The 26,630-nt window shown below is 54.3% G+C and overlaps 8 protein-coding genes across 8 annotated transcripts; 5 read left to right on the top strand and 3 right to left on the bottom strand.

Annotated features, from left to right (window-relative positions):
• Positions 1-380: 380 nt before the first annotated feature.
• On the bottom strand, positions 381-2,020 carry PG994_008065 (oxidoreductase; the record flags this gene model as incomplete). Its single annotated transcript, XM_066859474.1, has 7 exons — positions 381-780; positions 849-899; positions 959-985; positions 1,046-1,141; positions 1,179-1,296; positions 1,361-1,742; positions 1,811-2,020. 7 exons carry the CDS (start codon positions 2,018-2,020, stop codon positions 381-383), a joined length of 1,284 nt encoding a protein of 427 aa, XP_066714961.1.
• Positions 2,021-4,306: 2,286 nt separating this feature from the next.
• Positions 4,307-5,786, top strand: PG994_008064 (Di-copper centre-containing protein; the record flags this gene model as incomplete). The annotated part of the gene is made up of 4 exons (XM_066859473.1): positions 4,307-4,830; positions 4,918-5,030; positions 5,089-5,462; positions 5,532-5,786. The coding sequence occupies 4 exons, from the start codon at positions 4,307-4,309 to the stop codon at positions 5,784-5,786; spliced, it is 1,266 nt and encodes a 421-aa protein (XP_066714960.1).
• Positions 5,787-7,796: 2,010 nt separating this feature from the next.
• On the bottom strand, positions 7,797-8,589 carry PG994_008063 (uncharacterized protein; the record flags this gene model as incomplete). Its single annotated transcript, XM_066859472.1, has 2 exons — positions 7,797-8,219; positions 8,572-8,589. The coding sequence occupies 2 exons, from the start codon at positions 8,587-8,589 to the stop codon at positions 7,797-7,799; spliced, it is 441 nt and encodes a 146-aa protein (XP_066714959.1).
• Positions 8,590-11,022: 2,433 nt separating this feature from the next.
• Positions 11,023-12,437, top strand: PG994_008062 (FAD/NAD(P)-binding domain-containing protein; the record flags this gene model as incomplete). The annotated part of the gene is made up of 2 exons (XM_066859471.1): positions 11,023-11,903; positions 12,041-12,437. 2 exons carry the CDS (start codon positions 11,023-11,025, stop codon positions 12,435-12,437), a joined length of 1,278 nt encoding a protein of 425 aa, XP_066714958.1.
• A 564-nt stretch (positions 12,438-13,001) lies between these two features.
• On the top strand, positions 13,002-14,040 carry PG994_008061 (uncharacterized protein; the record flags this gene model as incomplete). The annotated part of the gene is made up of 2 exons (XM_066859470.1): positions 13,002-13,824; positions 13,940-14,040. Coding segments are annotated over 2 exons (924 nt in total), but the record flags the coding sequence as incomplete, so codon positions are not given.
• A 348-nt stretch (positions 14,041-14,388) lies between these two features.
• PG994_008060 (copper amine oxidase 1) lies at positions 14,389-16,809 on the bottom strand (the record flags this gene model as incomplete). The annotated part of the gene is made up of 3 exons (XM_066859469.1): positions 14,389-14,668; positions 14,763-16,382; positions 16,454-16,809. 3 exons carry the CDS (start codon positions 16,807-16,809, stop codon positions 14,389-14,391), a joined length of 2,256 nt encoding a protein of 751 aa, XP_066714956.1.
• A 4,930-nt stretch (positions 16,810-21,739) lies between these two features.
• Positions 21,740-22,937, top strand: PG994_008059 (initiation-specific alpha-1-6-mannosyltransferase; the record flags this gene model as incomplete). The annotated part of the gene is made up of 3 exons (XM_066859468.1): positions 21,740-22,710; positions 22,734-22,810; positions 22,888-22,937. The coding sequence occupies 3 exons, from the start codon at positions 21,740-21,742 to the stop codon at positions 22,935-22,937; spliced, it is 1,098 nt and encodes a 365-aa protein (XP_066714955.1).
• Positions 22,938-24,416: 1,479 nt separating this feature from the next.
• On the top strand, positions 24,417-26,204 carry PG994_008058 (acetyl-CoA synthetase-like protein; the record flags this gene model as incomplete). Its single annotated transcript, XM_066859467.1, has 1 exon — positions 24,417-26,204. The coding sequence occupies one exon, from the start codon at positions 24,417-24,419 to the stop codon at positions 26,202-26,204; it is 1,788 nt and encodes a 595-aa protein (XP_066714954.1).
• Positions 26,205-26,630: the final 426 nt, after the last annotated feature.

Genomic DNA, 26,630 nt, shown 5'->3' with positions numbered 1-26,630 from the left:
AATAGTAATGAGCCGTCAGTAAGTGATTTATGTACTTGGTCCTTTTGGGTCCTTTGCAGTATGTTTTCGGTGAATAGATCAGCGCAGGTGTGAAGGGGGCGCAGCGCAATCATCACGGGGTATTATGTTATCAGCCTAGGGAGCTGGTAGGTAAGATCCCAAAATAAAGTATGGTCATGTGCTACTATTCGAGCAAGCAGCCGAGCTCCCACAAGGTACAGCAACACATATTTGAGATCATATACAGCTTGTATAGTATCGTAAAGCACCTCGGTAATGACGATGCGGACTTCTGATCTCTATATTGATGAACCCCCATTTGATGGAAACACTACCCCTTGGAACATGGGCTTGGTTTTTGACCCTTCAAAATGTTTTCATCATCTAGCTGTGGCTATGGAATCCTTATCCTCATCCCACATGATCTCCGTCCGTTTCGATACGTGGATACCGCCTGGCGGTAGAATGGCGTCCTCACTATCGTCGTCGGCCGGGTTCCTCGTGTGCGTGATACTAGCTATCTGCGCCATGCAGTAGCCGTTATAGTTGTCGCCGCGATCGTTGCCATTGTAGCGCCGAGGCATGAAAACCGTATCCATGGGGGTCGACAGGTCGTCCTGCCGGTAAAACCCGCTGCGCCTCGGACCGCCCGAGATGCGGCCACTGGCACCTTGGACCGTCTTGGACCGGGGGCCGTACCCGTAGCGCGAAGAGCCGTAGTTGTAGTTGCCGCCCGGACGTGCGGCCGTTGATGCGCCTTTGAGGAGCTTGGAGAACATGCTAGAAGAGAGATGATCATGTCAGCGCCATTGAGATAGTTATTATGTGTGCCTGAATAAGTAACCTACGGCCGAAGAGTCGGAAGTGATGCAGCGAGTATACCGACTTGGAGCTCGATGCTGGTTTAATCGTGTCAGCTTAAGCAACACCATAGCATGTTCCGGTTAAGCCAACTTACTAGAACCATACAAGGAAATTGTAGTGCCTGAGTGAGCACCTTGTCAGCCTGCCTTCACCAGTACGTTGGGTCGGCGATGATTCTTACCTTGTATAGTAGGGGTCTACAAGTCGTTGGCGGCCGAAGATCATGCGCGTAACAGAGGCGGCACAGGCACTAAGATCCACGATTAGCAGAGGTCGCCTTGAACTCGATTAGTTGTCATATTGCCCACACTTACAAGAGCCCGAGACTCAGGATGAGGAAGAGTGTTGTCCTTGTTCGCCGGTTGATGTTCAGAGCCAGCACGACAGGGACAGGAAGAAGACAGAAGATGACATCGGTCAGAACATTAATGACTGAGATGATAGTCGGCCGTCAGCATACAGATCATGGCGTTATATCAAGATGCACAGTGCTTACCCCCGTTCGCAGTACCAATGATAGAAAGCACCTGCCCGGTCTGGCACTTAGAAGTCGGGGCCGCCCGTAACCCCGGTATCCACATGGCCTTGAGCGGGATGCAGGCGATGACGAAGGTGATGGCCGAGTAGACCATGAAGATGGCACAGAATATGATCATTCCCCAGAGGAACCGATGCTGCGCCGGGGTCTGCGCGAAGCGTTTGAGAAAGAACCCGATAGAGATCTTCACCAGGCTGATGCCCGTCACTAGGAACTCGCCGATGATGTAGGACCAGTATGCCAGACCCTCCCTCCACTCGGGTTTAATATCCTTTTGGTATCGTCCGGCGCCGTTCCGGACCATGCCGACGAAGCAGACCATGCTCATGATGGCCATGATCTATGTTGAAGGTTAGTCAAGGGCTTGGTATATGTGTGTTTTTTTAACAGTGGTTCCAACAGACTTACTAGTGCAACTAACATCACAATATCATCGGCACTGAAGGACTTCAGCATCACATGTCGGATGTAGCATCGCAGCGAGACCACGACAAATGTGATGCCCATTAATGTGCCGGTAACGGCCAGGATAGATCCTCCATTTGATCCAACGGCCTCCTCTTCTGTGCTCGTGCTCTCTCGGGCCCATATCGCTGTCGGTATCGATGCCATGACCATCAGGAAGTTGTTGTGTGTAGCATATGCGGTAGCGCGACTGTTGAAAAGAATCTGCTTTCCAGCTGCGAAACGCAGATGAGATGGGCGATCGGGAACCAACCCCAGGTCTGTTTGGACGGTCCTTCCAGGACGTAGTTGCCGGGGATCTTATGTATTCTCCACTACTGATTCTGGATGCGAGTTACGGAGTGATGGCAAAGCCCGATGGAGCATTATCATTGGCGGGATCGCGTCTCTAAAGATATGAGACGGAACATCTATCCAAGATAGGCGTCATCGTCTCATTCCAGTGAACAGTCATCCTGAAGGAATGTGTTCTATATCTGGATTCTCGACTCTGGCGCATGGCGTTGAGTAATGCAAAAGCGATGCGGCACGGGATGCTACCCAACATGGCCGAAACCAGCAAAGTCCCCCGCCGGCCCTTGTCTTGGCTTGTCTGGTTGGGTCGGGCCGTTATTAACGAAACACATGAATTCAGGAAGTAGACACCCTGTACCCTGGAAAGAGATAGCTTGCCTCAGAATGAAAGTTGCTGTTGGCTGTGCCGCGTGGTGGGCAGATCTGGCTTCCACTTTACATAAGAGTTAAGCCACTCGATTATACCAATAGGGATCACCCTTTTACTTCATGGTTATGGCGAATTCACTCTCCTTTCGTCGGTCTAATGTATCACTTGATGGGGGTGCAAATCGAATGGGTCTTTCATTCTCGCAAAGCGATGCCCCCTCTGCTTATTACATATGTAAACTGTGGTGCGGCGCTGCTACATGCTTCTCCCAAGCAAATGCCAGAAAACATCCACCTACTGTAATTCAGAACAGTCATGCCAAGCCTACTGACACTCTGGCATGCATGTGCAGGATCGCATTAAGCGAAAGTAAAGGGGAGAGAAGTGATCTGGTGCATGAAGAAGACTCTCACATGCGAGTTATTTACAAATCCTCTATTATAGCAAGGATGGGGGTTCGCTACCCTTCCACTGGATGCCAAGTCAGATAGGGTGACATAATTGGATGCCAACGGGCGGGTACGTCAAATCCGGTTCCCCGAGGGCCTAGCCTGGGTTGGAAACTGCAATGCCTCCGTATCGCCAAGCAGATGTTTCCGGTAAGTAATCTGCCTATCTATCGAAATTGCGAGAGTAGGTGTCCACCTTTTCGGGTCGGATTGGGCAGGAGGGAAACAAGGGAGGGAATCCCTCGCCGTGATACTGGGTATAGACTACGAGAAGTTGAAACTACATGTGTGTTGTTGTGAACACTACCGGATATGAATATCAGGGATCAGGGTGATCGATAGGGTGGTCCAGAGTTCCATTCGGCCGGGCAGAGTGAAGTTGACAGTCGACCAAGAGTATAGCGTACAAGTAAAGAGTTGCGGCCCGCAATCTTGGGGTGGGCCGACAGACAGGGATAGCCGGTTGCGCGGTCAGCACTTCCGCCCGTGCCGCAATATCGGGGCACTTTGCAGGGATGCCGATGCCAGGAGCATTAGCCTAGCTGAACCGAAGTCGCCTGAGGTGGTTACACACCTTTTATCAAGTAAAACCAGGCCATGTAGACTCTATGATATGTAATAGTGGCAGAATATCTACAAATATTAACAGCCGAGACTAAAGACTTGCGCAACCGCGGATCTGAAAGAATGCAGAGCGTTTCACCCATGCCTTGTTCATCGTTGGATAAGAGCTGAGCGCCGAGGCGTAGTCAAGGGAAACACCAACGTTGATAGTAGAGGGCGTGGGGGAGAGCAGTTTTCACCACTATTGCACGTTCATGCGGAGCCGACCTATTCGGGGATGATAGAGTAGCATCATATGCAAGAAGTCGGGCCTGAATTAGTCCTTCCGCTCGCTCGGCACCGGGGCTTCCAAGAGCCAGGGGCACTCCTCAGGTGTGTCCCGCAATCAAAGACATTATATATTGCCACGGAAACTTACAATTTCCGGCAGAATTTGACGCACATGGGTTCTACATAGAAGCCTTTCGCACAGACCGAGAGCATCGTGCCGTATCCGTTAAAGTGGCTGGGAAATTCCATAGGGATATTGACCCGAGGCCTCGGGCCTGTATACCCGGTCCAGTGTAACTTTGCGCCCAGCCTGCTTGTGGGCCAATGACTTCGGAAGGCCGTATATCAAGATACAAAGCCACGTTACTCCAAGGTTCTCTTGATCCTTCCCTCTTCCCGTGTGACATATAGAGAATCGGATAGTGTGTCCCTATACGGCATCTTCTTCAATAACCCGCCATCAAATCACCCCCTTCCTTCTCGAACACCACGATGCAGTTGCCTTTGGTATCCCTGACTCTCCTAGCGTCGGCCGCGTCGGTCGCCAAGTGCTGGACCCCTGCCTCGTCGTCCGGGTCCGACCAGGCGGCCGCCGAGTCGCTCGACAAGCTGACGATGGCATTGACGGACGGCAGCCTGAAGAGACACCTGGACACCAGGGGCGTCGAGATGAGGACGGGCCAGTGCGACCTGCAAACCGCGGCGGTGCGGCGCGAGTACTCGACACTGTCCAACGACGAGAAGCTCGACTACACGCGCGCCGTCCAGTGCCTGATGGCCAAGCCGCCCATCACGCCCGCTCACAAAGCACCCGGGGCGCGGTCCCGGTACGACGACCTCGTGGCCACGCACATCAACCAGACCCGCACGATCCACCGCAGCGGCTCTTTCCTCGCCTGGCACCGGCACTACGTCTGGACGTTCGAGCAGGCGCTCCGGAACGAGTGCGGCTATAAGGGATACGTCCCCTACTGGAGCTGGGCCAAGTCGTCTCAAGATCCTCTCAACTCTCCATAGTAGGTTGGCACCTAATTGTTGTCTGATGCATTGATAATACGGTGTTTCTGTTTAGTTCCAAGGCTGACTAAGTCGCGTTATTATAGCCTGGATGGAAGTGAATACTCCCAGGAGGAAACGGCGAGTATGAGCCGCACAACTGCACTACTGGCCTCCCAAGTGGCCTGCTGTGCATCGAACCCGGCCAAGGAGGTAAGCCGTTGCACTTTCATGATCCTATGACTCCTTCTTCAGTCGCCGCCTTGGTCATCGCTAAGATGATGACCTACTCTATACTCCAAAACCCAAATCAATGCTGACTTTACCTCTGACTCCAGGCAGCTGCGTCAAGAAGGGCCCCTACGCGGGCGTCATGGCGAACCTGACGGCCACGATCCCCTCTTGGCCGGGCGTCACCGCCAAGGAGCCGCTCAGCTACGACCCCCGCTGCATCCGGCACGACATCTCGGTGCCGCTGGCTCGGAAATGGTCCGGCGATGAGCACATCGTCGACCTCCTCCAGAACCCGCTGTACCAGACCGACATCGGCGCGTTCCAGGACCGCCTCCAGTACACGGGCAACACCACCTTCGGCTGGTACGGCCTGCACCAGTTCGGGCATTTCCTGCTGAACGGCGACCCCACTGGCGACGTAAGTACCTTCCAGACTGTTGCTGTTACTTGACCACTACGCGAGACTAACGAACGATATTACATGCAGTTCTTCAACTCTCCAAACGAGCCACTCTTCTGGCTCCACCATTCGATGGTCGACCGGGTGTGGTGGACCTGGCAGAACCAGAAGCCAGTCGAGCGCGCCTTCCAGGTGGCTGGCACCCGAACTATGAACAACAAGCCGCCCAGCGACAACGTCACCGTCGAGGATACTTTCGACATGGGCTACAACGGCGGGGAAGTGGCCATCAAGGACCTGGTGAGCACGGTGGCTGGACCGTACTGTTATATCTACCGGTAGAAACATTAATTAGTAGGCGAAGTATCATATCGTAATACCATGATTTAATGAAACCACAAGGCGGGAGTTGTATAACAATGACGATGAGTATGAGTATTTCAAGTATACACCCTTAACGGAATGTTAAAATTCCCGATCAAGCCTTCCAAACGCATGTGCAATCAGCTTCGGAAGCATATAATAAGGGTGAGGGGAGTACGGTGCCCCTATTAGCTTGTCTTCAGGACTATGCCAGGGACAACGTACGTGGCTAGCTTGTCCAAATGAGAAGCCAACCGCTATATACAAATATTTCTTTCGAGCTATGATCAACTGTTGTATACGCATGATGTGTTTCAACTATAACCATTCGATTCGGTGGTAACCTCTCTTGTCTGCGTGAAGTCAAAGTAGTTGCGAACTGAGTGGAAGTGAGAACCCGATTTTGCCGGATATGGCTCCCGACTCGAGTAATTAGCCTGAGCTGGTGTCACTTGATCAGTTGAGCTTGAGCCAAAGCTCATCCGAGACTGCTATATGAATATTGATGACTCACAGGTACCCGAGAAACAAGCTCACCGCATTCCAGTAGCAAAGCGTAAGTATCTGGTCTCCGGGTCATGAGAACCAGTCATTCAATCGTCTTCTTCTTCTTTCTATCTCGATGGCTCCGTTTCTAATCCCAGAAAGCTAGGTCTGACTGTTCTACTGGTACATGTGACTCGGGTCGCTGGGAAGGCGTCAGCTCGAGTCAATACTCGCTCGACGGCGATTGCGGGCCCAAATACGAAAGCAAGGAATGCACCGGCGGTGTATGGGTCCTTCTTGTAAGCGTTGATCCAAACCAAGCTCTTTGTCAGTGGTAGTTGTATTTATATTTTTTTTACAGGTGTGGACGGCTCCTGTAGTCTCGGAGACTGTGGCGGGGAGGACTGCACTGCCACCGCGCCACCCCCTATCCCCGTTCAACCCCCAGGAACACCAGATCAGCAGCCGAGTGATAATATCAGCCCAGGCTCGTCGTCGCTATGTCGACTAATAACACCATGATGCAAGACCATATACTGGCTGCGGCAATCCGCAATCCAGATGACCCTGCCGCAACCGCTTCCCAACTACTTTCCAACTCCTACTCTAGTCTCTGATACTGACTTTAGCTGGCCAATTTACAGCCATAAGTCTTTGTCTGACGCCTGGCTCTCGGTCAACATCCCCACGCTGGACGGGTCATGTGCGCCGTCCAAAGGGGATTATACCTGCCACGGCGGCCCCTTTAATGGGCGTTGCTGTGCGGCCCAAGGATATCGTGGCAGCACAAGTGGGCATTGTGGCAATAGCTACCAATTGGGCTATGGCAAGTTTTGCATCCGGCAAGTTCATGTAGAGACCTTTTCCAGAAGATCCGACACCGATTGCCCGAGCAACAAGATATCAAACTGTGCATGCAAACTCCTTTTGTTAATTACTTCGTTATGCTGCAACGTTGTACAATGAACCCAAATCTCAGTTTAATAAGCCAAGTTTCGAGATCACGCATCGTGGAAGACTGGACGGATCATTTTTAACGTTGAGTGTTATCCACAAAGGAAGGTTTTGAGAAATATGTTTCACTCATAACTTTTGGTGCCTAAGTATATGGTTTTGGTGAACCAGGGATAGTATAACCTTCTAGCCCACTGAGCCCAATGGTGACTTCCAATCTCCGAAAGACACGATTTGAATATATATCCTGTTCACGTTCACTTGAACTGCCAGAGAACCAGACAAGGTGACCAACTCTGTGAAAAAGCCCAAAGAAAATCACCATTTCTCCAATATTCAATCACAGATTCTCCAAAGCCCACGATGCTTATGTTTCGACCCCCACGGGCTGCAATTGAGAGCAACACCCGAACCTTAAAGGCCAGGCTGTCTCCAGAGGAAACTTATCTTGCCGAGTACACTTCTTTCATCAATATGCAAGCTTCCTACATGCCATACTCAATCTCCTCGATGCAGCGTCCGCCGAACAAACGCGCCTCCTTCTGCCAGCTACCTGCGGAGATGATGCTCATGATCGCCTCGCACCTCGACTGTGCCGACCAAAACGGGTTCCTCCAGACCTGCCGCGACCTGTTCCCGCTCCTCATGCCGGGCCTGAAGAAGGCGCTCGACAAGCACGGCAACTGTCGCTACCTGCTGCACATCCTGCAGACGGGCGACCTGGCCGCGGTGGAGGCCTGGCCCGGCACGCCCGCGTCGGCCCAGTTCACGCTCGAGGGCGGCCTGCTCGCGCACTACCAGGCGACCGCGAGCCCGCTCGTCCGGGCCCAGATGGCGTGGCTCAACCAGCCGCAGGCGCTGTACGCGTGCCTGCGCCTCGGCAAGGCCGGGCTGGCGGTAGCCCTCGACCACGAGCAGTGGGCGACGGCCGCGCTGCTGCTGTGGCGCGACGGCGGCAACGGCGTCGGCTTCCTGGGGACCAAGGAGTACTTTTGGGCGGCGCGCGTCGTCCCCTCCGAGTCCGCCTGGCCTGGGCCTTCTACTACGATAGTGTACCCGAACACGGACGAAGAGCCGGACGCGGCTTATGTCTCCTCGAAGCCGCCCATGTGGGAACAGTTTAGAGGGCCCGATATTAGGTGGAGGGGAGACCTCCGCTGTGGAGGCACTTATGACGATATTGCAATTTTGTCGGACTTTATCGAGACTCGAAAGGAGGAAGCACAGGAAAAGAAAGAAACAAAAATGCTGAGAAGCTGCTAGCGGGTGCTACTATCATTGCTCCGGCTCTCATTGGTTCTGTTTCTCCCTCTCTCTCGCCAACCGCTCGTGGTGTGGTCATAGAGACTGCTCTTGTCTGGATAGGGGGAAAAGCACAGGGGGAGCGGCGGGACGAGGGCCAACCAAATCATGGCACGGGTGGACTTCTGGTATAAACCATGCTCAACTCGGAATACTATCATCGATCTTTGACACGATTGTAGTGGCATAATCCCACGAATCCCACGGCTGTCTGATCTGGACACACTGCGTGCTGGTGCTTCCCCTATCTGTATAGCGATAGGCAAATACATAAAACTAATTCGTCTTTGATTTAATCAGGTTATAACTGAAGCTTGCAACTCCTCAACCTAGTAAGTTACAAGATGGCCTGTGCAACCCGTGTTGTTTGCCACACATGTAGATGATGTCGTAACCCGAATTGACTGGATATCTCGGAGACTCTCCCCAAGATCTCGAAGCTGCGAAGGATCAGTACACCCATCTATATAAATAGTACAAAACGAAACACAACATCTACCATGCCTGGCGCCGCGTCCAATAAAACGCTGCCGATGCTAACACGATGGCTTCACAGGCCATATGGATCGGCCGTTCGTGGATTTTAGGGCCCATGATCTATCCAAGAGCATGTTCCAGTTGATTTTTACAGCATGATTAGGAACCCAGTTGGGTCGGGCCGTTCGCGTCCATTCTATGATGAAACCATTCTGTGGTGAAACACAGTGGCGCTTGATACGTGGCGTTTTGGGCAAGAGGAACAGTGATGACGCCGATCTGCAACCTTGTGGATGGGCTCTTCCCAACGAGAAGCCCCTCTACCCCCTTACGTATGCATCTGTGTTAACCGATGGCACCAGGTCTTTCTCCCTTTGCAAGGGGCAACCCGCTGCCAAGTCCAGCAGGCCGGTAATTACGGGGAGACAAGCGCGCCGCCCCCTTGCTTGAGCATCTACCCTATTTACACAGGCTTGACACGATATGGAAGACGAGAAGCAAAGCAGGGGGGTGTTCGCGATCTAATGGGCTCCTCAACATTATCATGCCTGCTCTCAGCCAATGGCGACAGCAACCTGAAAGCCGAGGTCGCCGAAGTCACGATAAGCCGTGTCTCGTTTGCGCCTCACATTACATCATATCCCTAGCAAAGAAAAGGTAACCGAGTGTGATATAACTAGTATCGCTCCTTTTTTGCCTGTTCGAGTGACTGATGAAGTGGCGGTGATGGTGGCTGACCGACTAAAATCCAACCGCGTGGCTTACAAGGGGAATGCATGAATCGGGTATCGTCCCCGTTGTATCCATCTTCAAGCCACCGGTAGCGGCATAACGGCTTTGGCGTTCGGGGCTTGCTTGCCTCGCAGACGACTACCCGGTCCTGGTTTAGGGCTGACAACATCTCGGATTGACTAGGTACGTAGGCCTAAATAGTTCCAATCACAAAGGATGGGCGAGCTTTTTGTATACAGTGAGTGGTACGCACTGCAATCAAAAAAGTTTGAATTGGGATCGTGGTTGGTAGTTAACTCGTGTTGTTGAGCCGCGTGCGGGACGATGCAGGAGGAAACCGTAGTTGGTAGTTGACTCTGCTGGTGCTGAAAGTGATGCTGCTTAGATCTCGTTTCTAAGCCCACGAGCAGCGGCAGGAAACTCTTCAATGTGCTGTGTTGATTGCTTACTTACCTCTTAGTCTCACCCCGCCCTCTCGACATATTCTCGGGACCGAGATGCCAGATGACTTCGGCGACCTAGATCCAACGTCAGGCGCTTTAGGCTAAGCCAAAGGGAGAAAATGCGCTATCTCGGCCGGTACCGAGTGAATAGCGTCGCGCGGCTCATCATTTGTGATAGAGATGCGTTGATCCAAAACGGCGGGATCCTACGGAGGAAACTAGGGTAAGGAGATAAGAGATTCGATGATACTTACCAATCCGAACGCGCGGTACACGACGTAGGTGGCACGGGAAGTGACTGATATGACTTGGCCTCTCCTTGTCCTATGCGTCGTCCCACGATAAACAAACTTTCCCCATGCAGATCTTGTTCGTTTCGTACTATCTGCAACCTGATCCTTCAACCAGACGGCCCGCTACGCCGTTAGCACATTCCTATGCGGTGTCCGGCAGAAGTAGGGATCGTTCTCGGGACCGGTGGTGTTCGTCGCAAGTCCAAAGGGCCCGTCAGTGAATATAAGAAGTTGTGTTGTCATCAGGTCCACTGCAGCTTGAAGGTCCCCGAATATCTCAGGCGCATCTACAGTCAGTCATCATTTTGGCCGCCACTGCGACCGGCCGTTATTGTTTGTGTCATACAGCGTCCGACCGTGACAGCAGTTGTGAAACCGCTCACGGACAAGCGACCGAGATAACCGAGATAGCATCATCCAGACGCTCGGAACAGTTCTGGCCTGAGCGCATTCCACCTTCCAAATCACCATAAATTTGGCCGACTGAAGCCCTCAGCCACTTCTTTACCGAATAGAGACGAACCAAGAATGGCGACCAACAAGAAACCTCTGGACATCATCATCCTGGGAGGCGGCATCGCAGGCTTGACTACGGCCTTGGCCTTGACTAAGTTTGCGCCTAAGGATTCGGTTCCCAGGATACAGATCATCGAGATCCGACCGGTACCTGCCACCATAGGTGGCGCGGTAAACCTCACACCAAACGCGCTGCGCATCCTCGACCACCTTGACGTATTTAAAGTCATCCGTGAGAAAGACTACGGCAAGGACATCGACGAACTGGAGGTCTTCGACATCCACTCATCCAAGCTCGCCGTTTCCGATTTCAAGGGGCCAGAAGGCAAGGGCATAGGAAACCCACCTTTCAAAGCCCTGCGCATCACGCGAGGCGACGCCTTAAAGGCCGTTTTGGAAGTGATCGAGCGGCAGGAGAACATTTCGTTGACCTGCGGAAAGCGCACCGTGGATATCAAGGAGACCGAAGACGACGTGACCATCACGTTCGAGGATGGAGTACCCTGCACGGGCGACATTCTGATGGGCTGCGACGGCATCCATTCCGTTACTCGCCTGAAGCATGTCGACCCGGAACGGAAAGAAACGTACACGGGCGTGTGCAACGCCTTCGGCTTCGCGCAGGTCCCCAGGGACTTCGAGGTGCACTTCAAGTGCACGGCGCTCAACTTCTCGCAGCGAGGCATCCTGCTGACGAGCTACCACGACAGCAAGATGGAATCGGTATACGTCGGGGCACTCATGTCAGTGCCCGACATCGGGACCGGTCGCGACGGGTGGAAGCAGGCCGGCGCGGACGCCGAGACGACGCGGGCCGATATTCTGCGGCGATTCGGCGACGCCAAGATCCCCTGTGTGCGATCGCTCATCGAGATGACCGAGGACTTTTACATGTAAGCAACTTTTGGGGTTCAGTTCTTCATATGCTGGGGTGTCTCGCAAGTGTTTGATCCTGCGGAGCTCCCCAGATCCCTGACGCAATATTTTATTCATTTGCTGAAAGAGCAATACTGACGCTGAGAGCCAACAGGTGGCCCGTCTTCACCCTGTCCAAGGACGGCCAGTGGTCGACGAACCGGTGCATGCTGCTGGGCGACGCGGCGCATGCCATGCCGCCGCAGGGTGAGAGCACGGGCATCGTGTTCGAGGACACGGTCATCTTCTCGCGGTGCCTGGCGCAGTGGATGGACCAGGGCCAGCCGGGCGGCAGCCCCAGGGAGGCCTTCGACGCGTACGAGCAGCTGCGGAAGCCGCGCATCGCCGCCGCGTTCGAGGAGTCGCGGGCCGTCGTCAGCTCCGTCACCGACGCCGGCTGGCTCGGCTACACGCTCAAGACGTGGGTGATCCCGTGGTTCATCTGGTACACCCGGAAGAGCCGTGACAAGCACTTCGAAGAGGATGTCACGCGCGTCGAGCTGGGCTACTAGAACGTGGAAGGGCAGGGTAGGTTAGGGGGAGGGGCAGAGTTTCTCGATTGGTCATTTAGATAGAATACGTGCCTCAGCGGACATTTCTTTGCAACAAAGGGCTGAAGGCTTGGGAGTTGGGTGTATGTGCTTGTCTGTCGTTACCGGCGATCAATGAATAATTCATAAACACGTTTTTATGCAGCTGAAGCTACCCCTGCTCTAGATGTACTGTAGCTCTCGGTTCAGTGGGTTCCAGTGCTTCCTTCTGTGATGCTTGCTTCCCCGCGTTTTTTGCCGTCAGTACCACCCACCATCCACAGGCAGCGGGGTGACCTTCTGAAGATCGTTCTATCCCTGCAGTGTTTCACTTATTTTCTTGCATTCTCCAACCGAGGCGACTCTACTTCATAATCTCTTCCTTCCCAAGACTCATACATAAAACTCCTTAGGCGGATGTTTTGAGAACGTGACACACACAGGTAACGAGCCAATCGAGCGACGAGCATCCAAGAAGTAACTCCCCGCGGAACCTCGAGCAAACCGACACAAACCCCCTACGACCGACGAACCCACATCCCAACCATGACCGACAACATCCCCTCGCAGCGTGGCTCGCTCGCCCACCTCCTCCCGCCGAGCTGGAAGGCGCAGATCACGGCCTGGCTCGCCGAGGACACGCCCTCGTTCGACTACGCCGGCTTCGTCGTGGGCGAGCACGCGCGCACTGCGACGCTCTGGGGCAAAAGCCGGGGCGTGCTGGCGGGCGTGCCGTTTTTCGACGAGATCTTCGCGCAGTGCGGGTGCCGCGTCGAGTGGCACCTGCAAGAGGGCGCCGAGGTTTCCGATGCCGACAACGCCAAGACAAAGGTGGCGACGGTGACGGGCCCCGCGCGCGGCCTCCTGCTCGCCGAGCGCGTCGGCCTGAACCTGCTGGCGCGCTGCTCCGGCATCGCGACCCAGAGCCGCAAGCTCGTCACGCTGTGCCGCGAGGCTGGATATAAAGGGATCCTGGCCGGCACGCGCAAGACGACGCCCGGGTTCCGGCTCGTGGAGAAGTACGGCATGCTGGTGGGCGGCGCGGACGCGCACCGGATGGACCTGAGCGCCATGATCATGCTCAAGGACAACCACGTGTGGAGCCGGGGCAGTATATCAGAAGCCGTGGCGGCGGCGCGGTCGGTCGGCGGGTTCGCGCTCAAGATCGAGGTCGAGGTGCGGGACGAGGCGGAGGCCGACGAGGCCATCGGGGCGGGCGCCGATGTCGTCATGCTCGACAACTTCACGGGCGACGGCGTCAAGGTCGCGGCCCGCAGCCTGCGGGAGCGGTGGCAGGGCAAGAAGCACTTCTTGCTCGAGGTTAGCGGTGGGCTGCGCGAGGACAATATCTCGGCTTATGTCTGCAATGGTGAGATTCCCCCAGGGCCCTCCCTCTCCCTGTTTCGTCGCCTAGGCGAACGAATACAAGCGCTAGGGGTGTTGCTGCAATCTAGGGTGCTTATGCTAATGATTTTACACAATAGATATCGATATTATATCTACAAGCTCTATCCACCAGGGTACGTCGCACGTTGACTTTTCGTTGAAGATAGAGCAGGGTCAAACGAGGAATGCAGAGACCGTTGTATGATGTTCTTCAGCTATGAGTCGATCGAGAGAAGATAAGTAGAAACGTTTGTTCCTTCTACATTTATGAGCATGGGGCTGGTTTCTCTGGTCCATATTGTAGGATACGCCAGCAGCTGCAAAATCAATTGGTTGCCGCCACCAACTGAAATCAAGAATCCTGCCATATCACTTTTCAAAACTGTGGTAATAATCGTCGACAGACGAATATATCTCCTGCTGCTATGTTCTATTATGACCCTGCCTCGTATAAAAGGGGGTCCAGTTGAGGGAATATCTCTCCGCGCCGATGATGATCATAATCGTTGATAGTGCAAACAAATGGCATCCATGTCATCCAAGATATCTACTCCTTCTTCCCGAACACCCCGCTCAAAAGCGAAGACAATCTCTTCTTGTCCTTGCTCCCACTGCCGACGTCCTTGGGCTTCATGTCAGGCCCCGAGCCCTGCATATGGGAAACGGGATCTTCCTGGGCCGTGTCTTTCTTGTCCTTGGCATCGCAGCACGGAGAGGAAGAAGAGACCAAGACGCTGGTCTCGTTCTTGGTCGACGGCACATCGAGGGCCGGGTTGCTAGTGAAGAAGTCCGCCGGGCGAATGTGGACTTGGTGAATCTCGACGGGCCTGTTGTTTTTGATGGATAATTAGCACATAACCCAACTTTTGCCTCCCTCCCCCTTTGTTATCTCCCTCAAGGTGATGGATAGGTATGACTTACATTACCGGCCAATCCTCAACTCGAGGATTATGCGTCAACCCGAACACAGTCCAAACCACAGGCGTGCTCAGCTTCCCCTCTCCTCCCCCCTCCGCACTGCCGTTAGCCGCCTCGCCATCCTTGGCAAACCAGTCCCCGCGCTCGACCATGGCCTGCACGCCGCCGACCTCGCCCCGCGACTGGTTGGTGAACTCGCCCGCAGCCCAGAGCTCGCCGTCGCGGTGGCCCGTGACCCAGAGGTGGTGGCGCGCAAAGGGCGCGCGCTTGGCCTGCGTGCTGTCCGGGTGCGCGAGCAGCAGCTGCGTCGCGCTGGGCGCGAACTTGTAGCCGACGGGCTTGCCGCTGACCGCGTTTTTGTGCGACCGGTTCTCGAGCCGCACCACGCGGTTCAGTTTTGGTTCCGCGTCGGCAAAAGCGGCTCTTTCGAGGGGCGTGCGCCGGATCTCGTAGCCGTTGCCGTAGGGGTTCGTGGCCGGGTCGATGGAGGGGATCGGGTGGCTCTCCTCGAGCACGACGGCGGTCTCGCCGTCGGCGTACGAGTCGACGGCCGGGTCGAGGCGGGCCGCGAAGATGTGCTGGTGGTTCTGGGCGAGGACGCCCGGGCTCACGATATTACCATAACCGCTCGTCCTGCCCTCGTCGATGGCGACGACGCTCACAATACCCGTCGCGCGCGTCTCGAGCGTGACGTTGCCGGCCGTGTCCAGCTTGTAGGCGAAGATGTACTCGTAGTTGGCCAGCGTGATGATGAACTGCACGACGAGCTCGCGCAGGCGCGTGACGACGGCGCGGCTCGTACGGAAGTTGGTGTGCTTCCAGCCGATGCCGGCGTCCTGCTCGTGCAGGCACACGACGTTCTTCGACAGCGTCGGCTGGCCCTCCGGGTCCGTGTCCCACACGTCGAAGTAGTGGATCGCGCCCAGGCAGTCGCAGCCCAGACCCAGGTTGTTGGCACTGCGGCCGGCACCGCCGTCGCCAAAGTCGAAGGCCTGCTTGCGGTGGAACGGCGGCCGAGGGTCGCCGTACGGCACGGTCATTTCGGAGAAGGACATGCGGTAGAAGATCGGTCTGTTATCATAGCAGAGATCGTGCAGCACGGCACCTTCGCGAGGAGAGAAGCCGACTCGGAAACTCCATTTCTGCCAGTTGACAAGCGACGAGTCCTTGACGGTGAAGGAAGCACCTTCGGGCTGGGTGATGTTTATGGGCTTCATGTCTGTCCGGAGGGGGCGGTCGAGTAGCTCAGGGACATACTCGGCCGCATTGGAATTGGCGAACAGCTTCTTGGGCGTTTCAGAAGCAGCTGCAGGCTCCAGAGGATCGCCCTTGCCACCGGTGGCTAGGCGATCAATGCGAATGAGCTCCTTCTTGTTGAAGTCCATAACAGGGATGATGGGGAGCGGGTAGGCGTAGTGGTTGGAATCGAGGTTGTCCTTGGACGCATCGCGCGCAAAGACGAGACCCTGCATGTAGCGAGGGATCGCCTCGTCCGGGTCCAGTCCGCCATACGGCCAGGGATCAATGGTGATGGTAAAGTTGGGTGGCAGCTCGAATTCTTTCAAAGCCTCTTTGAACATGTCCGAGTTGGCACATGTTTCTTGAAATTGCGCAAACTCGAAACTAAAGGCGTGTCATGTCAGCTTCACATCTATACAGTGCCAAATCGCTGTTAAATATTAGTGACGACTTACGGAGCGTAACCAGCCTGGCTTTCTGTTGGATGCGTCTGCTTGTGCACGACTTCTCCCGAATCGATATCGACTACGGCATCGGCGAGGGTATGCTCCCGGGGGCCCTTGATGGCATCGTAGACGAATTTGACCATGCGAGGCAGGGTGGGCAGGGCGGTGGTCTTGTTATCCTGATGCTCCGCGGCCAAGTACTTCACCAGGTCCTCTCGTTTTGGCTCCTCGAGGTAGGTGAACCTGAAGAGCAGACGCTCCGTGGAGTCATGGCTTTTCGTGAGGATGTCCTTTGCTTTAAGGATCTCCTCATTATTCGGCCTCTGCAGCGGATGTGGCCGCACGGACGATGAAGCGGAAGCCATCTGAAATGTCTGGCAGACCGGTCTGCGCTGTTTCGTGGAAGCTGAATCGTACGGCGGGGGTAGTAGCGATGAGACGGCCACGAGATGACCTGAGGTGGTGGTGCAAGTCAGGTACGCTGAACAACAACCAAGAAAAGGTGGTGATTGAAGTTCAGCTTGGGGCGCAGAGATATGCGGGGTGATTAGATCTTCTACTTGTAGTATTCCAGGACAGCTGATGTGATGTCAGGTCTTCGCGACTTCGGAGGCGATTATTAGGTACGAGATCGCCACGATAAGCGTGTCATGCACGCATATCTGTAGAATGGATGCGAGATCCGCTAAAAGATAGGAAAATGAAGTCTCATATAGGAAGTGGTTGGCGAAGAGCTCTCCTCGTACCTCGCTTCACAGGCACATCGAATACCGAGTGGTGTCTTTGCTTGTGGTGGAGTGGGGGATTCCACTGGGGTACTATCAAATGCGGGGAAGACGTCGGAGGTCATGCGAATGGGGGGTTATCTTGGCGGGTAGGACCAATCAATGTTATTACTTCATCTACCTACATCTTTCCTTTTCGACTTGCCTTACAGAATAACATTTACATGCAAGACAAGGGCCAGTATATCTCGGCTAACTCGTGTAGCGGAAGGTCTTTGCTAGTTGTGGCAGCTCCAGCCGATCTCGTTTGTCATCAACCCCATACTATGCATCGCCCATTCTCGGTCTTTGAAAGTCAGATCCCGTCCGGGGTCCGTAGTTCCCGGCATGCCTACCGTTGTAGTTAGACTTTATTAAATGAGCATTGCCAATCATCTGGCTGACCTGAGTCTAGTATCAGGTTCATTAACCCAACACATGTAGTACCTTATCATCAGTTGACACGCCGGAAATACAGGGTTGTGAGGCCACCGGGTACGGCACCCACACTCAGTTGCGAGTGAATCCCTGCCGTATAACAAGCACTATCTCCGACCTTCGGCTTAATTGGTGACATCTACGCCGGTACTGTTATTAGAGTTCTCGGAGTAATCGGAATTCGGTTAATTACTTCCTGAGCTTGGCGAGTGTTACATGGCTGCCTACTAGAATGTAGATACTGAAATGTGCATCTACTGATCGGGGTTCCAGTCACTATGACAAAGCCCAGAAAAGCATATAATCTAAAAGAAAGAAAAAAAAAAAAAAAAAGGCACCCAATAACAATAGAACGAGCATGCGTGGCCAGGCCAAGATTGTGTGTCTTATACGCATAATCCCAGAGCAACCATCCGAGGAAATTATGGTGGTATCCGGTCAGGAATACGGAGTCAATGGTCGGAGGCACAGCGTCCAGCTCACTTCCACTCTAGGCCGTCGCCGGCCTCGGGTTGGCACTAAGGCGGGGCCCACCTCCGCTCACTCGGCTTGAATTCAGGTATATTAATAGCAAACAAACCTTACCCAAGGCGGACCCGTTTGTTATCGAATGATCCTCGGTCAGTCTCAGAGGCGCATGGTGCGCGCCACTGACTGACAGACCGCGCATGAGGAAACCCTCTGTGCGGGTTAGAGTTCAGGTGAAATACTTATGCATAAACTGGAGACAGGAAGTTGGGACGCAGCGAGCGAGAGCCAAATTTAGCACAGACGAACTGCTGCGCCCAGCGGCCCGCAACTCTCGGGAGCCGGCAGGGATGGACGGCCGAGAGAAGCCCGATGGAGATTGTATGTAGGTTATCCGAGACAGTTCCCTCGGAATGCAACCTGGTCGTGACGACGCTGCAGCAAAAGATTGGAGCAAAAGCGGGCGATGGCAGACGGTGTGCGTTGGCTCGGGCCAGACGGCAGACACAATCGACAACTCGGCAACATCGGCGCGCAGTCAAACGGAATCACACCGAAAAAAAAAAAAAAAAAAAAGCGATTGGTTCAAGAGATATGTTTCAACGTCGTGGGGGTGGGGTTTAGGTGGTTGCCGCTAATACGGGTGGCTTGTTTGGTGTGGCGATAGAAGCTGCGCCTACTAAGACAAACGCCAAGTAACCCCTAACGTAACGAGAGAGCAAGCATCGTGGACGACCATTGCGTCAGCCAAGGCTATCTCTCAACAGCAATGGTGTTCGGATACTGTTGGTTGGCAGTGGGTGAAAGATCTGGTCTAGTTGACTTCGTTGACGTGATATCTGACAGGATGAATTGATCCTTTGCTTAAACTTGAGTATCAATTGACCTTACAGTCATGTCGTCGGCTCGGCAATATACATCACAAGTGAGTGCCAGAAGGTTGCCGGGCATCATTATTGTGTAAGTAAGAAGCTAGATAGGAAAGAAAAACATCGACGGCAATTGCAATTGCATATCCAGCTGAAGCGAACAAGGAGCGGACGGGCTCTCGAGAAAGCCAACATGATAGAAAAGAATAACATTCCTCCTTCAAGGTAATAAATATCTGGCCATCGAACGAGTGAAGTTATTTAGTTGGGACGTGATCAGCCATGATATATCTCGCGTTCGTGTGGTTTCTCCTTAGCTGATAGTCAGTAACGCTTCGCTTACGGGAATTGGTGACTGAAGAGGATAGAACAGTGAGCGGCCAAGACTCACTTCTTCTGCTATTGTGGGTCGGGCTCCTTTCTGTGATGCGCGAGCAATATATGACGAGTGTTTCTGGTTGGTATATTCGCAAGATATATATGGCTTGACATGCTGCCTCGTTTCCAAGACTGTCTTTATCTCGGGGGAGTTGGTTCTGACGCTGTTGAAGGAGTAGCATACCTCCCACACTCTTCCTACCCCCACGATGCCGATACACCTCTGCGGCTTCACACGCTGGAAGACATATTACAGCGGATTCGGGGCCGTGTTCATTCATCCATAGAGCTCTCATATAGCTGATGAGAAGTTGTTAAACCATGGTGATGATGGCGTTTGTTCGACGTAGAAGGTATTAAGGAGTCTGGCACTCCAGCAGAAAACTTCCAGGTCTATACTTCGGTTCTGGTAGGGCCAGCCTCCAAGTTATCATTAGAAGTTACTTTTGAACATGGTATAAATTCATTCCATTCGATGGGATGGCCTGGGGAGAATGGGGGAACTGGTTCCCAGCCAATTTTGATAACTGATGAATGGGCGTCCTTGGTCAGGCAATCCGGCGCGATATCACCACGAAACTTTCGAAACGCCATTCCTCTCCAACAGACCAAGCCAGCTCGCACACCAGTTGAGCCTGATATCAGGTACGTCGGATCCCGTGAGAAAGTCGCCTGAGCGGGTATGTATATGTGTGCGTGTACGTGCTCCGTGGCATCCAACAGCTTAACCGAGGATGCCACCCTTACTTCACAACCTACGGGTGATGGATGAGAAGGAACGAAACCCATCTCTCGTTCTAGCACCCCCGTTTCCTTGTACGCATTCTATCATGTTCATATGCTTTCATGGAGTTTTATGTTATGGGGCGTCAATGTTCATTCCCTTGTAGGAGCGCCAGATTGCATAATAAGGGGATGTGGATAGAAGCATTCCCCCCATGCGAATCTAGCAAGGCAAAGACAAACCCATCAACGACTACAGGAGCATCCAAGAGGGAAACCATATGGCCTCCATTTACAGATAGCCCCTCATGGAGGCTTATATAAGATCATGCGTAAAGTGTATCTGCACGCATATGTGGCAAAATTAAAAAGTCCGTCTGAGAGAACATTGGCTTATGTGCAAGTGACGACAGTAGTTTTTCGTATTGCTGATGCGGTAGACCAAAATGAAGATGCCACTTGACTTGTTACGCTCCCAAAGCATGGCCAACTGCTCATGAAGACGTATGAGACGGCGAATTAGCTCGCGGGCCGACGAAAGCTCAAAAGTTTTGTTTCTGCTACGAAGACACGGATGTTGGAGGCGATTGTAAATATACCTACGGCATCTGGATCACATCTGCCAGTGGTAGGATTGATCCATCTGTACATGTAGCTCAGGTAATTTCGAAGTGGGGTCTGGTCCAACCCGAAGCGTTATCAGAAGTGTCTCGTTATTGTACCCCCGTGGGAAAGTCAGTATGGGCGCAAGCAGGACACACTCTCTCCCGTTGAATTATTTGAATAACGTGTAACAAAAAGTAACGATATACGGAGTACTGTAGATGATGAAACGGACTAGACCAACACACAGACTGACGTGAAAACGACGAGATGGTGACTGGATATTGGCGGGCTGGCAACTTGGGGAAACAGGTGTCTTGTACACGCCGTGGCGCATGTCGCTGTAACCGGAAGCTTGGGGGTTCGCGGGCCCAGGATCGAAAAGAGTGGGGGACCTGCAGCACTGAAGCTTGAAGAAACACAGCCAAGGTCTTCGCCTAGTTCGCTCAGGGTCCCTGAAAAAAATAAAAGTCGGCCTGAGGATAGGGGAAGGGTTGGCACTTTAAAAAAAGATAAAATAGATTGCTTAATTGATAGGTTCGTGACGATCGTGAACCTGGTATCAATTCGTTTCCTCCAATACTGACCGACCGACCGACCCCGATGCTGTGTACAACCTGATGGAGATACCTGCGTCCCGCTACCCTTCTTCTCATCTCCCTCTTTCTTACTATCGTTTAACCTAAGGTGCTAGCTGGGTGGAGGTTGTGTGCACCCTTTCGTTTCCTCTGACCGACTTGAGCCCATCACACCTCAGCTGCAAAAAAAGCAGTGCTACGTATCCATTCCGCCCAATCCGCCGCTGATCGGCGCTCCTTGCGTTGCGTTGCTCGACTGCGTTGTCGTGTCATCCTCACCTTACGCTACCTGTACCTCTTATTTCCATAATAGGGCCGGCTGCCGCCTATTCCTTTCGAAATCCTAGTCCTTCTTTCTCTTTATCAATCACAGTACGCCCTGCAATTGATCTCCGACCAAGCCAGCCCTGCGTCGTTTTCTTGTTGCCCAATCCCAGGAAGGGGAGAAGGGTTTCTTGACCACCATCGCCGACCATGTTGTCCTTTAAACGCGCCCTCATTTTCGCCGCCTTCCTTCTTACCGCCTTCTTCCTCCTCCGCCGCTCCCACGGCACCACCGCGAGCGACGATTCGATACCTGACCTACCCAAGAACCGACCCGCCGACGCCGAGAAGGGCGCATCGCACACGAAAGGCGGCTCCGTCGCAGCCGGGGCCGCGCCGCCACAAGAGAAACATGTCCCCGCGCAGAAGCCCATCATAGACACGTCCAAGATGACGCTGTACGACAAGCTCGCCTACCAATACCCCTACGATGTCGAGACCAAGTTCCCGGCCTACATCTGGCAGACCTGGCGGTACACCCCGGCGGATGAGGAGTTCGCGTTCCGGGAACAGGAAGCCAGTTGGACCGAACAGCATCCCGGATTCGTGCACGAGGTCATCACCGACCAGGTCGCCATCCACCTGCTGCGCGTGCTGTACGCCGCGGTGCCCGAGGTGCTCGAGGCCTACCACGCGCTGCCGCAGCCGGTCCTCAAGGCCGACTTCTTCCGCTACCTGATCCTGCTGGCGCGCGGCGGCATCTACTCGGACATCGACACCTTCGCCCTCAAGAGCGCGCTGCAGTGGATCCCCGACCACGTGCCCAAGGAGAGCATCGGTCTGGTCGTGGGCATCGAGGCCGACCCGGACCGCGCCGACTGGAAGGAATGGTACAGCCGCCGCATCCAGTTCTGCCAGTGGACCATCCAGGCGAAATCCGGCCACCCCGTGCTGCGCGACATCGTGACGCGCATCACCGAGGAGACGCTGCGGCGGGCGCGCGCGGGCGGTCCCTTCATCACCAAGGACCAGAGCGTCGTCGAGTTCACGGGCCCGGCCATCTGGACCGACACCGTCTTCGACTACCTCAACAACCCGCGCTACTTTGATATGAGCGCCAGCAAGGGCAACATCACGTACCTGAACTTCACGGGCATAGAGAGCCCGAAGAAGGTGGGGATGTCGTTGTCCTGCCCATAACCAGCTTCTCGCCCGGTGTGCAGCAGATGGGCGCCAAGGAGCCCGACGACCCCATGGCCTTCGTTAAGCACGACTTTGAAGGTGAGTTTTTCTTCCGCAGTTAATGGACTATCCTTTTTGACGGTTTTACGTGATTACTAACTCGACATGATATATAGGTACTTGGAAACCCGAGAGCGAGCGTCACATTGGCGAGCAGATGAGCTAGAGATTCATCCTAGCACCTTGGAGTACTTGAACCTTCTTACCACTTCCTGTTGCGAAACTTCGTTGTATTATATTTGTATGGGTGTTTTTCATCATGTCTTTTGGTTATAATCTAGACTATAAGGGGCGCCTGGCGCGGTTCATGTGTGTACGAAGAAACGGCATCATTTTCACAACAATAAGGAGAAGAAAAAAAGAAGGCCGAAAACGAAACACGCATTCCTATCACCCACCTGTATATACTCATTACCAATGCATAGAGCATGGCAGAGCATGGCGTTACTAGTATGGCATCGTCAGCAACCGCAGATCCGGGGAAGACGCACTGTCGTTCAGGGGGAAAGGAGAGGTCATAGATGTTGACTTTAGAGGATTGGAGGACAAACAGCATACGACTTTTAATAACGCTAGGTACGCGTTATTAACGCCCTAAAACATGGGCTTTTTTCCAATAGCACCTCCACTATACATGATGAACGATTTGCCTTTGCCAACACCCATTCGTTACGTTTATGCAGTGCCAACAGACGTTATGGCATTGGCATCTGTCATGTCATGGCAAAGTTATTGATTGGGCAGTTGGGGGAATGGGGCAGCGCGGGCGCTTCTCCGCAAATCCCCAGACTTCAACTCTAAAACCAGATCCTGTTACCCGCGATTACCCCACACTCTTCGACGTCTAGATCTCCAACAGAAGAATGAGTTACAGGTCAACAGCTTTGGGTGCTTTGAAAAATAGGTTGCCTGAAAGATGTCTTTTGATCTAGTTGTGTCGATTTTCCATATTTCTTCCGTGCCGCAGGATACTACTGGAATAGGTCAGTGAGCGAATTCCCTGCTGCAGAATTACGTAGCCAGTCACCCCATATCCTGACAGACGCCGCAGCAGAGTGGACTTGGGGGAACCTCGACCCCGCATAGCGGCAGGGAAGCGTGACCTGGCTCGTGTATCTCAAACTCAGCCGGCGTCACGGTCAGAGCAGAGTGTCTTGAGTGAATGAAATCTTTTTTCTTTAACACACATACATAGAACGAGGCTTTCGGTTGCCGGGTAAGAGTTGAAGGAAAGGAGCCGACAATGGCTCTTCGCTCAAGAGGTACGCTGCGCTTGGCCCGGTATATACTAGGGAGCTTTCCGTCGAGATGCCATGGGCTTCAAAGGAGGGCAATGTCTGGTGGGAGCTTGAGCTACTCTGAAGGACTTACCGAGGTAAGTCAGCCTTTCTTACTTTCTGAATGGGTTAACATATCCGTCGAAAACAGTGCCAGGGTGGAAGAAGTAGCGCTGGGTTTCGTTGTTACATTAGATGGGAAGATTGGGGGGTGTTATAATACGGCACATTCTCTACACAGCTCTTCATTTCTTGGCAGATATACCCGAAGCACACTGCTTACAGACCAATAGCCTCCGCTGTCCTACGATACAATATCAGAACACTTCGCCGGCATCGTGTCCAAACATGGCGACCGTCCAGCCGTCATGTGTCGGGCGCCCACAGCGGCCGATCTCCTTTCGTGCTCCCAGAACTCCACAGGATTCGAGAAGCCACCGCCCACCGAGGTCCTCACCTACGAAGGACTGGATGTCCTGTCCAACCGGCTGGCGCATGCTCTGCGCTCCACGGGCGTCCGAAAGGGCGACCGAGTCGCCGTGAGCTTGGGAAACGTCCTGGAGAACGCGGCCCTGACCTACGCCGTCTTCAAGCTGGGCGCCATCCTCGTGCCGCTCAACCCCAGCTTCAACCAGCACCAGCTCACCGCGGCGCTGGCGCACCTGGGCGCCAAGACGCTCATCATCGGGGCCGTGACCGACTTGCCTTACAAGCCATGCCGGGGCCGGAGCAATCTGCCGCTGCTCGAGTCCTTCATCCCCGACATGGCCACCGCTGCCGGTATCTCCTCCGAACAGGTCCCGACACTGGAGTCCGTCATCATCGTAGACAACCGATCGTGGCACCCGAGAGTCGAGTTCCCGCTCGAGAGGCTACGCGCCCTCACGCCGCTTTCGGAGCTCCTGTCGTCCTCGTCTTCTTCCTCGCAGAACGTCCTACCCGACAGCCCCCTGTCGGCCGACGAGACCATCAACATCCAGTTCACGTCGGGCACCACCTCGCTCCCGAAGGCGGCCCAGCTCTCCCACAACTGCATCCTCAACAACGGGCGGCTGATCGCGGCGCGCATGGGCCTCGAGCTGGCCGACCGCGTCGTCGTGCCGCCGCCCCTGTTCCACTGCTTCGGCTGCGTGCTGGGCTACATGGCGACGGCGACGACGGGCGCCGCGATCCTCTTTCCCTCGCCCGCCTTCGACCCGGCCGCCAGCCTGCTCATGGCCGCGGAGCAAGACGCCACGGGCCTGTACGGCGTCGCGACCATGTTCGTCGCGGAACTCGAACTGCTCGAGTCTTCGCCGGCCCTGCGCGAGCAACTGAAGGGTGTGCACCCGGAACAGCTGCCCTTCCAGGCCCTGCGCAAGGGCATCGCGGCCGGCAGCTCCGTGCCCGAGAGCCTGATGCGTCGCCTGTACGCGACCCTGGGCCTGCACGATCTCGTCATCTGCTATGGCCAGACCGAGACGAGCCCCGTGAGCCTGATGACGAGCCCCCACGATCCCATCGAGCGGCGGACGGGGACCGTGGGCCGCGCCATGCCGCACACGGCAGTCAAAGTCGTCGACCCGCACGACCGGTCCGTCATCTTAGCGCGAGGCGAGCGGGGCGAGCTCGCCGCCAGCGGGTACCTGGTGATGCAGGGATACTGGAACGACGCGGTGCGGACGCGCGAGGACTGCGTGGCGGCGTCCGACAGCCCCGACGGGCGGGCCTGGATGTACAGCGGCGACGAGGCGCGCATGGACGGCGAGGGCTACGTCGCCATCACGGGCCGCATCAAGGACCTGATCATCCGGGGCGGCGAGAACATACACCCGCTCGAGGTCGAGAACTGCCTGCTGCAGTGCCCGGGGGTCGGCGATGTGAGTGTGGTCGGGGTGCCGCATGCGCGGTACGGGGAGGTGGTTGGGGTGTTTGTGGTGCCGCATGCGGGATGGGTCGCCGAGGAGAAGCAGCAACCCGCAAACAGACAACAGGTCTTGAAGAAGGAGGATTTGAAGGCCTGGGTCCGCGAGAAGCTGAGCTCGCACCTGGTGCCGAGCTATATCTGGTTTGTCGATGACTACCCCAAGACGGCGAGCGGGAAGATCCAGAAGTACAGGTTGCGCGACATGGCGGTTAGCTTGCTCTCGGAATCGTCGTCGTCATCGTCATCATGAGGTAGCGCGAGGTAGCGTGGCGTTGCATAGCATCTGTTTGACCAAGGAAATATTCGTTATTCCTTGAAGTGCCATTATGTATATACAGACAGAGAGTGATTCACCTGGTATTGTACATCAGTCGACTTCTTGTGTACCTAACTGTGACAAGATTTAACTTGTGTGGTGACTTGATGATTCGACGTAATCCAGTTGTCCATCTTACACGGATAATATTGTACATGGCAAGCAACTATGGCGAACGAAGAAACACCTCCTTTTACTTGCAGACCTCTTTGAGCACATGTTTGGTACATCCAGAAGCCCGGGCTGTACGGGTCTGGTTCAGGGTCTCAACCGGTGTTGGCGCAGTACGAATTTTATGTAAGTAGTTATATCTATCTACTTAGCTAATATGTGTCTGTTTTCTCGAAATAATGTGTAAAG

The sequence above is a fragment of the Apiospora phragmitis genome (genome assembly GCF_038363925.1).
Source record: "Apiospora phragmitis strain CBS 135458 chromosome Unknown utg000007l:2111988.0-4706623.0:1.0-2598199.0, whole genome shotgun sequence".
Taxonomy (NCBI): domain Eukaryota; kingdom Fungi; phylum Ascomycota; class Sordariomycetes; order Amphisphaeriales; family Apiosporaceae; genus Apiospora; species Apiospora phragmitis.
Note: the sequence above shows the minus strand (reverse complement) of the source record. Positions and strands in the feature narration are given on the sequence as shown.